This window comes from Tenrec ecaudatus, chromosome 10, assembly GCF_050624435.1.
Source record: "Tenrec ecaudatus isolate mTenEca1 chromosome 10, mTenEca1.hap1, whole genome shotgun sequence".
NCBI lineage: Eukaryota > Metazoa > Chordata > Mammalia > Afrosoricida > Tenrecidae > Tenrec > Tenrec ecaudatus.
The window spans coordinates 64,119,206-64,134,869 of record NC_134539.1 but is presented as its reverse complement, the minus strand read 5'-3'; the positions used below and the strand labels follow the sequence as shown (position 1 = coordinate 64,134,869).

The 15,664-nt window shown below is 36.0% G+C and overlaps 1 protein-coding gene across 4 annotated transcripts in view; it reads left to right on the top strand.

Moving 5' to 3' along the window:
* VPS13A (vacuolar protein sorting 13 homolog A) overlaps positions 1 to 15,664 on the top strand; it is a 253,560-nt gene that overhangs the window by 146,383 nt on the left and 91,513 nt on the right. For all 4 annotated transcript variants that reach the window (XM_075560517.1, XM_075560518.1, XM_075560520.1 and 1 more), the window contains exons 45-47: positions 330 to 490; positions 3,092 to 3,195; positions 10,669 to 10,951. In XM_075560517.1, coding sequence (XP_075416632.1) covers positions 330 to 490; positions 3,092 to 3,195; positions 10,669 to 10,951 — 548 coding nt within the window. The remainder of the gene's footprint in view (positions 1 to 329; positions 491 to 3,091; positions 3,196 to 10,668; positions 10,952 to 15,664) is intronic.

The following is a 15,664-nucleotide window of genomic DNA, read 5'->3' as shown; positions in this document are numbered from 1 at the left end:
ACAGCACAGGAACAGAGAAGCTATACTAGGCAATTTCAGATTGTCTGTTGGGCATGTTTTCCCCTTCACTTGGGATTATGAGAAAATACTGAATGAGGTTAAACTGAATAGGCAACCTCTACTTGATTGGTTTACATTCCACCTTCTGGGAAGGTCAGGCATTTACAGGAAATGGATTTGGTTTGGTATAGGTATATTGATGTGGAACTTGATACAAATGACTCCTTCTGGTATACTCTAATTTAAAAACTGATGTTTCTGACATTTAACTAACCTTAAATTTTATATATAATGGAATTGTAGCCAAACTATCTGTATGTTTAATTTAGCACCTAGTAACCACTCTACTGCTGATAAGATTCCTTTAACAAAAGTGGGACGACGCCTGTACACTGTTAGGCACAGAGAATCTGGAGTTGAAAGATCCATTGTTTGTCAAATCGATGCAGTGGAAGGAAGTAAGAAGGTAACCATTCGCTCTCCAGTGCAGGTATGAAATGATAAATTACATGGGGTCATATTGTCCTCGTTTATGTGCTAACAAAAGTGGAAAAACTAGATTATTACCCAAACAGGTGAGTTGTTGTACAAAAACAGTACCACAAGAAACCAATACCACCTGTAATCATGCTTTGCTAATATGATCGGTAGTAGGAGTCTAATGAATATATTTCTTGTAAGGATTCTTATAATTCTTTAAGATTTTGCAAAACCATATTATTTTAAGAAATATTCATTAAAGTTTTATATCATCTAGCATGCATGTGTTTTGTTTTTAGTGAATGTGGTAAAACATTTTTTACACCTTTATGAAGATATAATTGATGAATGGTAAACTATATTTTTAACATACAATGTGATGCAAAAATATTTCGGTGAAACCATCATCACAAACAAGGCTATGAAAGTATTTGTCATCTTTAAAAGTATTCTCGCTTTACCCTCCTTTGGTAACCACTGGTCTCTTGTCACTATAGTTATACCAAACTTGAATGTTATAAAAATGGCATGGAGTACAGCATTGCAGTCTGGCTTCCTGGCTTTTCCATTCATCTCTCCCTCCCCCCCGACCCCCCGATCCCCAACCCAAACACACACATATCTCTGTATCCTCGCAAAAGACCGAGATTATTCATTCCCTATAAAATTGAGAGATGCTGTGGTCACGTTTTTCCTGGTCAAAAATCAACTAGCCTTATAGTGTGAGTTTAAAGAGTCCAACTTTGTTCTACTTTCAAGTCTTTTCGCTTTCCATTTAAATTTTAGAGTCAGCATGTCAATTCTTATTTTAAAAAGTTCTACAGAAATATTACTTGAGAGTCTGTTAAATGTATAAATATGACTGGAGGGTACTTGACATCTTAACAATAGTGAGTCTTCTAATTCATGAATGTATTACATACTACATTTATTTCTTTCATCAGCATTTTGCAATGTCCAGCATACAGGCCATAAACATCTTTACATATTTATGTTTCATGTTTTTTATAATACTGTTGAGTTGGTATGTCTTTGCAATTTAATTTATTTATTGCTAGTATATAGAAATACAATGGATTTTACATATTAATGTGTTCCTCAACCTTACTAGACTCACTTATTAGTACAAATACCTTTTTTTTGTAAATGTAGGCAAATATGACATTCATGAATAAAGGCAATTTTAGTTCTTTGTAATATGTATATGTTTTGTGTTATTTATATTTTGCTTGTCTATTGATTTGCTAGAACCTCCTGTACACTCTTAATAGAAATGGTGTGAACAGTTTTCCTGAACCTGAAATAATTTACCTTTATGCATGTGTGAGCATCATTGAACTGAAGTGTTGGAGTTTTCTGTGTGCAGGTCTTAGCTCTTCATGCTCTTCCTTCTCCAGTATACTACAGTGTGAACCTGACCACTGGCCACTCCCAATTTTCAGCTCTTCTTCAGTTCAGCAGCCTGAGTCCTGTTTGTCCCCAAATACAGCTTAGAAAATTTCCACGCTTCAAACTAGGGCCACCATAGGGCTTACGCATATGTGTGTGTACACTTGTGAGCTTCTCTCTATGCTACCTGTATCTAATGCTTGAAAATTATTTTTACACACACTTACATTCACAACATACATGGCACATTCTTAGTTGTTTGTGGTGGGGTCCAGTAATCTACAAAGGCTGAAACAGAAACATCCATCCCCCTTTTATCCCCTAAATTACAATGAGCCCTTTTTAAACGATTATTCTTGGAGTAATGAAAAGAAAGATTATTCTTTTTATACTTTATTAAATAGTTTACTAGTAATATTGAATTTTTGATAGCTACTAATTATGGAAATAAAAATAATTAATATCTTCAAATAGATTGAGCAAATGTTGCACCTGAAGCTAAAGGTGTGTACTGCATTTAAGATTATCCATTTATCACCTGAGCATTTATTAGCATAATTTATGTGTTGGTATGATTTTTAAATATATACAGAAGTGTTAGAATGGCTGATAAAGATAATAAGGAAATGGCCTTACCAACTAGTCTGTCTGTAGGAAAAAAAATAGCCTATTGGTTTCAGCTCACATTTTTTGATTATTAGGAGAATTGACCACCTTCATTTCTTTTTTTGTAATCTATTTTGCTATTCTTTAATAGCCTGTTATATTCTATTCTCCTATTTCCCTTGATATAAATTTCTTAATATTTTTAGTGTTTTTTTCATTTGTACAGCTTAGGAATCCATTATTAATATACTATAGACATATCTCAGCCTATGGCTGGTTTCTTATTTCTATCAATTAGATAGTTAAATTTTTATATATTTTTCTTATATTTTAAAAATGATTTTCATAAATACATAATTATAATATTATCTCCCTCTCAAGAATATTATACCTTTTTTCTTAGCGTTTTGAAACATGGTTTTTAAGATTCCTTTTTCTGTAAAACTGAGGATGTTCACTATTTCTTAGGATAAGTAAACTTGATTTAATTCTTTAAATTTGTATGTGCAAGAATTGTATTGCCCTATAGCTTTCTATTTTAGAACTGTTTAAATATGCGCTTTTCAAAATCTTCATACTCTTAAACTAATGAAACAAATTCTTTTTTTTCCCTCAGATTAGAAATCATTTTTCAATTCCACTGATTATATATGAAGGAGACACTTTATTGGGAACTGCCTCACCTGAAAATGAATTCAACATACCACTAACATCTTATCGGTGATTCTGTTTTATCTTTTGTTTGTTCTAAGATCTCTCATGGAAGTTTAGCTTCTGATTATGGATATCTACTTTTAAATTATAAAATTTTGGTCAAATTACCTATTAGTTTCTCATGTACTAATTATATACCTTATCTTGGTTTCAGGTCAGTTAGATGGTTATTACTTATTTGTGTTAGAACCATTTAATTTGATATTATTCCATATAAATTATGCTTTATAATTAAATATAATTACTACATGCTTTCAATATAGCCATCATACTCATAATTGTTTCTCTTTTTAAAAATAGCTAATCAAGCATTATTAGTGGTTTAGGGATTTATCTATGCTATTCTGAAATGGTAATTACTTTTTAGCACTTTGAAGAAGAGATTTAAAAAATTTAGGAATTGTAAAATCTTTATCTGCATACTTATGCTAACTGATGATAAAGTTGTAAGCTTAAGATACATGTTATATTATTCTCAAATGCATAAAATAATTAGATTGAGCTTGACATAAATACCTATTTTTTAAAAAGGCTTTAACAATTGTAACAATGCTAATGATTACTAGTCTTCTAATATGGATTTAATATTATAAAACAAAAACCAAACTCACTGCCATCTAATCACCAACTCAGAGCCCCTGGGAGTTTTTGAGACTTTAACTCTTTGTGGGAGTAAAAAGTCCTGTGTTTCTCTCCCAAGGCAGATGGTGGCATTGAACTACCAACCTTGCAGTTAGCAGCTCAACAAGTAGCCGCTATACCACCAGAGCTTATTAGTATTCTAACAAATAAATATTTTTTTCAGGATATTTAATTTGGAATTGAAAGAAATCCTTGTATAAAGATTAAACTAAGAATAAAACTTTTCTCATCAGAGTTCACCCTTGAAATGTATATTTTTATGGGACAGAAGATAGAGACAAAGCTGCAAACATTACTTAATTGTTCCCTGCCTCCATCCATTCTGGCTTATTTTTCCAAATGTATTGAAGAAAAAATAAATCAAGTACTCGCAGAGCTATTAGTTGGTCACTCATTAATTAACAACTTGCATCATTTATTCAGTGATATATTAAAGTATATTTGACAATAGATTAACTAATAGCTCTTAGCCTCCTAACAGTTCCAATGAAAATAACAAAATGTTTGAGACCCTATTTTGGAATAAAAAGGGTGTTTGACTTCCGATTTCTATTTCTTTGTAGACCAAGAACAGGTCACTCCTTTATTGACATGCATAAAATACATCACATCTTTTGTGCTGATGCTATGATTTCAATACTAATTCTCCAGTCACATCAGTTATCAGCCTAAACAATATCATGTAACCTCTAATCGTGGCCAGTGGAAATTTAAACAAAAATGGATGCTGCTAGTGATGCTGCTTCCTTTGCCGTGACAACAGAACATCCATCTCCTCCTAAGTAGATTTGAGAATCAAAACCAGAGATATTTATATATATGTAAGAGAGCTTTATATCAAGTAGTTAGTTTATATTGTAGGAAAACATCCCAGCCCAGTCCAAATCAAACCTGTAAGACTGATACTAGTCTATAAATCCCTCTTCAGACTCACACAGCCAGATACAATGATCCAGAATACAGGAACATCACCGGACAGTGGTTGCAAAGTGTTGTGAATCCAATGGTAGTAGATGCATCTCCAGAGCTCGTACAGATCTCAGCCTGGCTCACTGGCATCAAAGTGAAGACAGACAAGAGAAGGAGGTTCCCAGGACCCTCCTTATGAGGAGGTTAGACTTACAAAGAGACACCATCAGGCTGTGACCTGATTGACAGGCTAGACTTGACTCCTACACTTCAAGTTGACACAAAATTATGTAACTACCACAGACCACCCCTTGTCAACTTGATAATTTTACACAACTCTTTAGCCATGCTAATTTTTAAAACAAAAACAATAGTAAAATCATATTGTGCCTGACAGGATAAAACTAAGATTCATAAAACTCAAAATGTTCCAGCCTTATTTAAGCATAATGTTGTATAAGAGAGCAAAACAAAAATATTGTATATATAACAATTGCAGTTGTGTGAACATACATTTACACCATAATCCTATAATTCTATGAACACATACCCCCACCCATGAAAGTTTTTAAGCCTGCCACTTCATGCCTTTATCCTCTCCATTTTGGGTATCCATTTTCTATTCTGCTCATTTATATCAATCCTGTATTTTCAGGAGACAAGTATGTTCTTTGATGTGAAGAATCTTCATTCCAGTTAGAATCTTGTGAGTCCACATCCTTAAGCAAAATAAAATCAGGACAAGCTGTCCATAAAGTCAGCAGCACTACACACCAATTCATAGGCCCCCAAATCTTATCTTCATATGTTCAGGTTCTGGTGAGTTCAACATGTGCAGCCTCGCTCAGTCTTACCAGGATGCCCATTGGCTGCCTTGCCCACTATTTCTTTCATATTCCATGCAGCGTTAGGCCTCTGGCTGCATCAAACCAGGGTTTGTCCTTCTGTCAGCTATTTTGACTGGGCAACATAGTCTCAGAGAAGTTCAAGGTGCTATTTTGCCCCCTGAAATATTTACATTCATCAAATTCATTTTCACTATTTTAGACAGGAACAGCCAAAGAAAAAGAATCAAAACTTTAAATTCCCATATTCTGCCAGAAAACATTTGAGTAAACAGTGTAGGCCTAACTGGCCTGGCTAGACAAAGAAGGAAAACTGCCACTTTCCATCTTCATGATCTGTTTCTCTAATACTCCATTCCCAAGGTACCATAATATGTTAGGCTGGGTTGAATAGAGAAACAAATCTCAGGATGTATAAGAGAGAGCTTTATATCAAGGACTAGTTCTATATCAAGAAAATATTTAAGTCCGTAAGTCCGATACTAGTCCAGAATCCCTTTTCAGAGTCATGAAGCCACATGCAATGATGCAGAATGTAGGAACATCACTGGCTGGTGGGTGCAAAGTCTTGTGGATCCACTAGTGGTGGATGCCTCGCCAGGATTCACACAGGCCTCTGAGTGGCTTGATTGCAGAAAGGTGAAGGCAGAGAGAAAATGGGGGAGGTTCCCAGGTCCTCCTTATAAGGAGGCACCATCATGCTTTAACCTGATTGGCAGGCTAGACTCCACCCCTACACTTCAAGTTGACACAAAATTATGTAACTTCCACATCCTCCACATATGATTTCTTAAGCTCGTTGGAATAGTGGCTTCTAGTCTCATAACAAAGTTAGAGTGAAGACATTGGCCACATAAACACATGTTCCATTTAAAACAAAACTAAATCTGGGGCAATTGTTTTCTTGTAAATAAAAGCAGTTTCTAAAAGTATTGTCCAAAGCTGAAAGAACTTAAAATCTCAGATGAGTATGGGAATGAATGGAGGGAGGGAAACAAAAAATAAGATGAAAAGAGATGAGGTCTTATAAGGAAGCAGCTGGATAAGAAAATCAAAAAAGGAAAATTAACTTAAAAGTTTATCCCAGTTATGCAGGTTCTTCTGACAAAGTAGCATCACATGACATGCTTCTGAGTCCCTTCCTGAGAGACTGTGTTGTAATTATCTCTGTTTTAGAGGGTCCGTGCAGTCTCAGTCTCATCTGGGTTCAGATCACAGAGCAGTGAGCAAATGAATAAAGGCACTTAGAAATAATTAAAGCAGGAGACCACTGCGATCTTAGAATATTGAGGCAAATGCTGCCATTAATGTTAATATTTGGGTGATCGTCTTTTTTAGGATAAGAAATTCTTGTTTTTGCAACCATGGGTGATTGGAAAGGGAGAGTATGAGAAAAATGAATTGTCAAAAAGAATGCACTCCCTTGACTAGAGCTGTCATTAGGTGTCATAATTGTGGCTTGCCAGTGAAACACATCATCCCAACTGGACCTGCAGAACATTGTGCTGCAGGGTCACGGGCCAAATCACTAAATTCCTTATTAATCTATTTCAGCATCATAGTCTGCTTTTCATCAGGCTCCATACTTTCTCAGTGTGCACTCAGAGGTCCACCAAAACTCTTGATTATCTAGGCAAAGGGAAGAATTTTTTGTGTCTTCCTCTCACCCTGGCTCAGACACAGAGGTGGCCGGGCAACCCTTGAGCTGTGGCCTTGGCCTCCTTTAGCAGCAGCTGGTTCCTCCCTGGTTCTACAGGACTCACACGCAACATTACTTTTTCAAGGCTAATCATTAATTTTGTACATGAAAGCTACTCCCATTTTAATGAAATTACTGACCAAACAGCTTGAATTTTAAGTTGGTGTTTTTAAAGTCCAATTCTTGGATGTAGACCCACTTGTACTTAAAATACAAGTTTTTTAACTTTTTCCTATAAAATTTAAATATTCTTCTTTAATGAACAAATATTTATAAAGTGCATTTTGTGTGCAAGGTACTAAGTTCTCAAGGTGAATTGGGCTTGACTGTTGCCCTTAGCCACAGCTAATTTGTTGATTTGTCTTACTGTGGTAGCTTTGATGTTGCTATAGCGATGGAAGTGCTGTCATCAGTGTTTCGGGTATGAACAGGGTATCCCCCATGGTAGATATGTTCCAGAGGAGCTTCCAGATGACCGTAGATTGGGAAGAAAGGCCTGGTTGTCTGCCATTTAAAACTAGCCAGTGAAAACCATAGGTATCCCAACAGAATTCGGTTAGATATCATGCTAAAGATGAGCACTCTAGTTGGAAGACGTTCATCATACATCGTGACTACACCAGGGACATCAAACCAGCAGTCATGAAGATGATGGAACATGAGGCGATTGTTTTGCTGTGTTTCACATGGAGTCATCATGACTGAAAGACAGTAACATTCTTTTAGAGAGAGATTTTACCTAAATATTTAAGGTAGAAAATGAGTGGTAGTTAACAGAAAGTTATACTTACAGAAAGCTATGTGACTGCAAAGAAAGGTTAAATGTCGAATCCTTGGTGAGATACATGGCATAGGTAAACATACAGTAATATGCTTTTGGTAATAATTGTAATAGTGTTGTGGTTAACCAGGAAGGATAATTTAATGGAAGGAAGTGCTTGAGGGAATCTTTTGTAAGTAAATAAAGAGCTCTGGTGCTTATGAGTGGCTGCTAACCACAGATCTCAAGTTTGAGAGCACCCGTCCTTCTCTGAGAAAAAGGAGGCTTTCTATTCTCCTACCAGTGACAGTCTCTGAAACCCACCATCCTAGTCTGTTCTACAGGCTTGCTATCACTTGATGGCAGTGAGGTTTTGTTTTATTTTGTTTTTTATACTGATACTGGTGCCGTTTGTCTGGTTTTAAACTGCCTGCTGTTCTGGGGGAGAAAGATCAGCATCTGCTCCCTTAAAGATTTATAACTTCAGAAATCCTATTTAGGATTACATGGACAGAGTCAACTCAATAGCAATGGGTTTATTTATAATAGCGGTTGGGTTGTGATTGGAGTGTAGTATGTGTATTAGAAAATGAAATATTAGAAGATGAAAGCTAGATTGGATTCACATTGAAGTATTTCATTTTCATGCCCCATATTTATAAATTCTGTCTTTACTCATTAATATATTCATACTCATATAATCTCAAAAATTATTTAAATCTTTAGTCTTGGCTACAACTTAGGTTAAAAGTATTATGCATTGGGGTTGCCCTCTTGAAGTTTCAAAATGTGTTTTTTGTTATTTGGTGTATGAAAACCAGGACTGATAAACCTATAAAGTCGGCAAATGGACTCAGGGTTTTGCAGGGAGGAGGGCTCAGGGGTGGCAACGGGGTAAAGGGATATGGATGCCAAAGGGTCCATATAGAAAAAGAATGTTTGGAAAATAATTGTTGTAGCAAATATACAATTCTGCTGGATGTGATTGAACCATGGTATGATTTGACATCTATTTTAATCCCAGTGAATAAAAAAATGTTGAACCTCAAAATTTTGTTGAAAACAAAAAAGTGGTGTATAGGGTTAATCATATGATTTTTTCATTGTATTGACTTCTCAACAACTGTTATGATAAAGATAAATATCTATAGAAATATTTTATACAATTATCTTTAAAAATGTTTTTTTTCCAAAACCATTTTATTGGGATCTAATACAGATATAAGTCCATAGTTCAGTCACATCAAGCAGGATTGTAGAATTACTACCACAATCTGTTTCAAAACATTCTCTTCTTGAATTCCTTGATAATCTTTGTTTCATCTACTGAAAAGGAGAAAAGCATATAACAAACATTGAAGAGGGCTACCCCTAATGACAAAATAATCAGAGATAAACCCTAATATGAAAAAAAAACAAAACAAAAACAGAAAATATTGTAAACCAGATCATGTACCGTGAATCAGTAGGGGGAATTAAGTGACAAGTCACGAGGATCATTTTCATCACATAGTCATCTCCCCACTATGAGTAAAGAGAAGTCACTTGAGGCATAATGTCTTTGTAAATTTCACAAATATTACTTGGGCTTCCACTGTCATTTATAGCCTTCTGCAAACCAGAATCTCACAATTTTGGTTCTGATATTATTCTCTCCTTCAGCTTTAGATTCAGTCCTTGGGTTACTTAGGCTGATATACTTCTTCCATGCGGACTTAATTGACATCTCACTTAGATGGCTGCTTGTTTGGAAGGAACCTTTAAGACCCCAAGCATTATTTTGTCTGATAGCCAGTCACCATCTTAATTTCTTCACCACACTTTACTATAGCACCTGTATCTTCTGTGTTCCCTTTCTTAGGGCAAATACCTAGCAGGGCTATAATGTAAGAACTAATTGTTCTTTAATTGGAACAAAGATTTTTTTCTTAATCTGAGTTTGGCTCCCCATAGAGACCTCTTATACAATTATGATAGAGAGTCTTATGGGCCATCTCCCCAGAGCATAAAGATCCTCTAATAATAATGTCATTGATGAGTGTTTGGTACTGATTTTTAAAACATGTTGAGAGAAGGCTATCAGACCAGTGTAGGCTAGCTACATTACTCAGTACCTGAATTATTCACTTCTGCAGAATAAATCCTTACATGGTTGCATGCTATAAAAACTAATTTTTGGTAGAAATTTCTTTTATTAATTCAACCACAATCTATACTTCTGTTAGGACCACAAAACCAAGAATGCTAACTTCTTTCAATTAAGTGTCTAAGAAGACACAGACAGTTGTATACTGCATGTTTTTCATATAGACAATCTGATTATGAATTACCTTTGTGAAATCACTTATTAACATTTGTAAATATACTTTTAAGGTAGTCAATTTGGGAGAAATATGTTCTCTTTTGGAAAATCAAAAATTATTTTTTCCTCACAATATTAATGTGAAATTACATAGCTCCCAATTCTTTTCTCTATTTTTCCCTCTATCACTTGTGTATCTCTCAGAACAACATCAAAACATAAGCAATTATATTACAATGGTGGGAAGAAATTTGCATTATTCTAAGTTTACAGTAATATATTTTAATGTATTTAGAAGTGTTTTATTTAATATTTTGTGCAGATCACTCCTTCTTCTGAAGCCAGAAGACGAGGGCTATCAAATGTGTGAAGGAATTGACTTTGAGGAAATCATAAGATATAATGGAGCTCTTCTAAGGAAGGAATGTCAACCTACAAAGCCTTCCAATAAACCATTTATTATTAATATTGTCCCAGAAAAAGATAATCTGACATCTATGGCAGTGTATTCAGAAGATGGTTGGGACTTACCATATATCATCCATTTATGGCCACCGATTCTACTTCGAAATCTTCTTCCTTACAAAATTGCTTATTATGTGGAGGTATTCTATAAAATTATTTTTTTAAGTTCCGCCTTGTCTCTAGTTTTGAGTTATTTAGAGTTAAGTGCAATAGAAGGTTAGGAACATAAATTATAATTCTAGTAAAGAATGTTACTGGTTTTACATTTTTCAAAAAGAAGTGAATATTTTAACCATGTTGTATAGAAAGACAATTTTTTAAAGGATGTGCTTCCCACTGATTTATTCAGTCTTCTATGTAGAATACAAAAAATGTATGAATGTTGCATTCGTTTAAAAATTATTTATCAAAGTAATACATAGATGATAAAAATTGCCTTTAATCACACCATCTAAACCTATTACTGTTAAAGTTCTCAATGTTTCCCCATATACATGTATTTATTAAACATATACTTGAACAATAAATTGTTAAGTGTGAAGCAAGTATGAGGATGAGTATCGAAGTGTAGTCAAATATTAGACTTGAAGGGAAAAAAACCTCAAATATATTTTCCTAATACTAATGACCTAAAAGGATTATGTACCCTATAAGTTGTTTTTCTCTTAAATGATCTTTGTTTTCAGATTAATTCTGATTTCTTTTTGTTGTGATAACTTTGACTTTTTCTGTTTTTAAAATCTTAAGTAAATACTCCATATTCTGTCTTTTCCAGATGAATTAGTTTTCCATTGTAATGTGTTAATTACTATTTTTGCTTTGGAATTTGCCATATGTTTACATTTTTATGAGATGTTTGCTTTTGGGGCGGGGGGTAGGGTTTAGAAAACATTTGTGGATTAAGAGCATCAGTGATTCCATAGGCGTGAGAGATAGAATGGTTAAGAATTTGTGAGAGATAGACTGGTTAAGAATTTGCACCCCCCGCCCCCCCCCCCCACCCTCTAAGAGATTTGGGATTGAATTCCAGCTCTGTCAGTGACAATTATACTGTCATATTTTTTAATGTGGTGTTACTTGGTGGATTTTCAGATTAGATTAAGGTTTTGCAATCATAAAAAAGCTGTGAGAGGTGTGTGTCTCAGTATATCATATCAGGAAACATGTTGTGATAATATGTATCACTAGTCATCTTTATCTTTTTTATCTATTTTAATTTAATTTTAAGATCATTTTATTGGGGACTTTTACAACTCCTGTTAAAATCCATACATCAATTGTATCAGACGTATTAGTACATATATTGCCATCATTCTTTTCTAGATATTTACTTTCTATTGAGTTTCTTGGGATCAGCTCCTCTTCTCCCTCCCACCCCTCGTGGCCCCTTGATAGATTATAGGTTTTTAGTGTTTTCATATCACACTCTGACGACCACTGCCTTCTTTCCCCTCTGATTTCAGTTACTCTCCCCCCTGGAGGGGTGTGTAGTTATGTGCCGTTTATGGTGATCAGTGCTCCCTTCTTCGCTCCCCCTTCCCCCAGGTACCTTTTTGGTACCGCTATTCCTGTTCCTGGGTTCTGTGTTGTGATTTTTACCTCTTGCTTATACCTATGTACATGCTCCTGTCTAGTCCAGAGTGGGAAGCAGCACTGGGTTCAAGACAGTGGGGATGAGGCGGCCTCAAGGGACGAGAGGTATATGGCGTGGTGCTCTATTGCACCTGATTGACTCACCCCCTCCCTGCAACCCCTCTGTGTGGGATGTTCCATTGTCCACAGATGGGCTTTGGGTCGCTGCTCCAACCCCCCTCGTTCTCATCAACGTATCATTATTTGTTTGTTTGTTTCTTGTTATGAATCTTCTGATGCCTGTTACCCAGTCCTGTTGACACCTCATGATCGCACTGGCTTGTGTGCTTCTTCCATGTGGGCTTGTTGCTTCACGGTTGGATGACCGCTTGTTTAACTTCAAGCCTTTAAGACCCCAGATACTATATCTTTTAATAGCCTGGCATCATGTGCTGTCTTCATCACATCTGCTTATGCACCCATTTTGTTTTCAGCGATCGTGTCGCAGTAGGGGTGTGAGCATCACAGAGTGCCATTTTGTTAGAACAAAGTATTGAGGAAGGGGATCAGCTGAGGCCTAGGGCCAGTCTGCAGCCTCAGTGTATTGACTTATAAATATATGTACATAGGCCAATTCCTCTGTTTTTATGGATCGATGTATTTATATAAGTATACACCTCTGGTAATACCTCTATAGTTTTGCTTCCTAGAGCTTTTTCCTGTTTCCTTTTGCCTCCTCCTGCCCCACCATCACGTTCTCCCTTCTTCCACCTCTTAGTACTTCCTCTCAGCTAGATTGGTGTTGCTCTAATACCCATGGGAGCTCTACAACCTCCTAGATATTTGATTTAATTTTTTGGTTGTACCCCCTACCACCTTCTTCCCCCAACCCTCCAGGGCCATCGGCCCTGTTGGTTTCTTTCTGAGCTTGCTTGACTGTCTTATATAAGTAGACAAACCAGCAATGACCTAGTCTAAACAATAAGAAAACAAAAGATTGAAAAAAAAGAAAAGGAGAGAAGAAAAGAAAAAAACATAGTTGCAGGTCTGTTCACTGGCCTTTATGAGTCTTTCCCCTCTGGTTCTTGGGATGTTCCGGGGGCTGCCCCTCCTAGCCCTTTAGGGGCTTTGTGGACTGGCTTTGCTCCAATTACTGATCTATTATGCTCCCTTCTTGGTTTGTTCCACTGCAAGGGATTCAGGCCACATTAGCTCCCCACCGTGTGTCCCCATTATTGTCCTCTGTCACTGTCTGCTCCAGTTAGGGGCTGCGTGTCTTGAGTTGTTGTCAGTCCCACAGTCCTCCCTGTGCCTTAGCAGCTCTGTGCAGGGACATCATCCTCTGGGCTTAGTGTGCCTATATGGAGTCTTGGCCGACTGTTCCTTTCACTTTTTCCTTCTTGGTTTGCTTCCGTGGGGGTCTTAAGTCGGCTCCTTCCCCCACCTGAAGGTTTAGTGTTGTCCTCTGTGATACATACTTTTAGAGCGGTGGTCAGACTGGCTCTGTTTGGGTCCAGCACTGTAGCCCAGTCTTTTCGTGCAGTCCTCCACGACGTGACATTGCCCTCCTGGTTTGGTGTGCCATGGTAGGGTCTGTATGTACACTCCAATTCTGTGGGGACACAACCAGTACTCTCCCCCTGGATGGGTTAGTGCCCTGTTCCCCTCATCCCTTCATCTCGGTTTCTCCCCCTCCCCCTTTTCTCTCTCCTCCTTCCCCCTCTCCCCCTCCTTTATGTTGGATTCACATGTACCTCCTTGGGTTTGGTCTGACCTCCATTTGACTGCTATTATTTTTATTTTATAGTCATCTTAATCTTGATCACTCGGCTAAGGTACTATCTGCAAGGATTCTGCTTTGTGATTCTGTTTATCATTCCATCTATATTTATTTATTCCAACAATATTAATTATTTGTCACTCTTGTCCCATTTATTTAATTATTAAGTTTTAGGTTTAAAAAAATAATATCATTATATGTTCGGAATATTGATTTTATTTGTTTATAATTCAATGCTGTAGTTCTTATTTTGTTGCTCAAAAAGTCCCAACTGGGCCAATGGGAACATTTTCAATGCAAGTTTGCTTTGCAAGTGTTATCTTTCTAGCCAAAATGCTTCGACGTTATTTTGTCTTTTTCCTGAACCAGTCAGTTTTCCAAGCAAAATTGATGTGTTTATTGCAGAATGATGGTGAGAAAGCACGATCTGAGTGTTGGGCCTACTCATATATCTAGAAGTACAACTGCAGCCCCTAACGCTACTTGTTCTTATTTACATTTACATTTTGTTCTCATATTGTTTCTAATATTGCTTTCTTTTAGGTTCTAATCTGATCGAGGTATTCTGCAATTTAGACAACATATGAACTAGATTAACTCTTATCCCTATGAAGTTTACATTCAATTCTATACTTTAACATATGTTTCTCCCTTTCCTTGTTTTTTTTTTGTCCTAAAGTTCTTGTTTAGGGATTGTGTACTGTTTTCTTTAAACAAATATTTAGTAAGCTTAATGAACTGTGTTCCAGGAACCATATAGTAACTGAGCATTTAAAAATCAACAAAATAAATTTGGTCTCTGCATTCACAGAACTTACACACTGTCTAGATCAAAGTTTATGTTCCAGTCTAGTGAGTTACCCAAATAAAGGCTATTTATTAATTTACCAGGTAAGCATACTTTTCCTCATGTTACCCAAATGTTCACACACATTTTATATTCAGGAAATATTTATTAAAAAATCAAGAGACCAGGAAATGAGGGGGAAAGATGCTAGAAAACAAACCTAGTGAGCTACCCATATGTAAAGTACTATATAAGCCATTTCCAATGATCTTTCAAGCATTACATCTATCTGCCACTTTCTAAAATACAGAGAAGTGGTACAGTTTTAGACAATTCAGCTGTGGTAGGGACACAATGAGTAGACAAGATGAGAGCACTTAGGAGACTATTAAATGTTAGAGATGACAGTTCCCTTTTCAATAGGAACTGAGGTTATAGAAGTGTGATTAGAGAGAAGTGAGCAGTTTTTAGAAAAAGTATAATAACATGTATAATAAATAATGCTTAGAAATGGCTTATGCAGTACTATTGAAAATCAAGAATGGGAGTTAGCAGTGATTGCTTCATTATTTTGTAGTTTTCAAAACAATAACCAGTGGTGGATATGGATTTTTTTGTTTCACTAATTATAATGTCATATGCTTATGATTTTCAATGTAGTTTCAAGTTATTATTTAATCCTCATAATCCTTTGGCTACTTTAAAAAATACAGA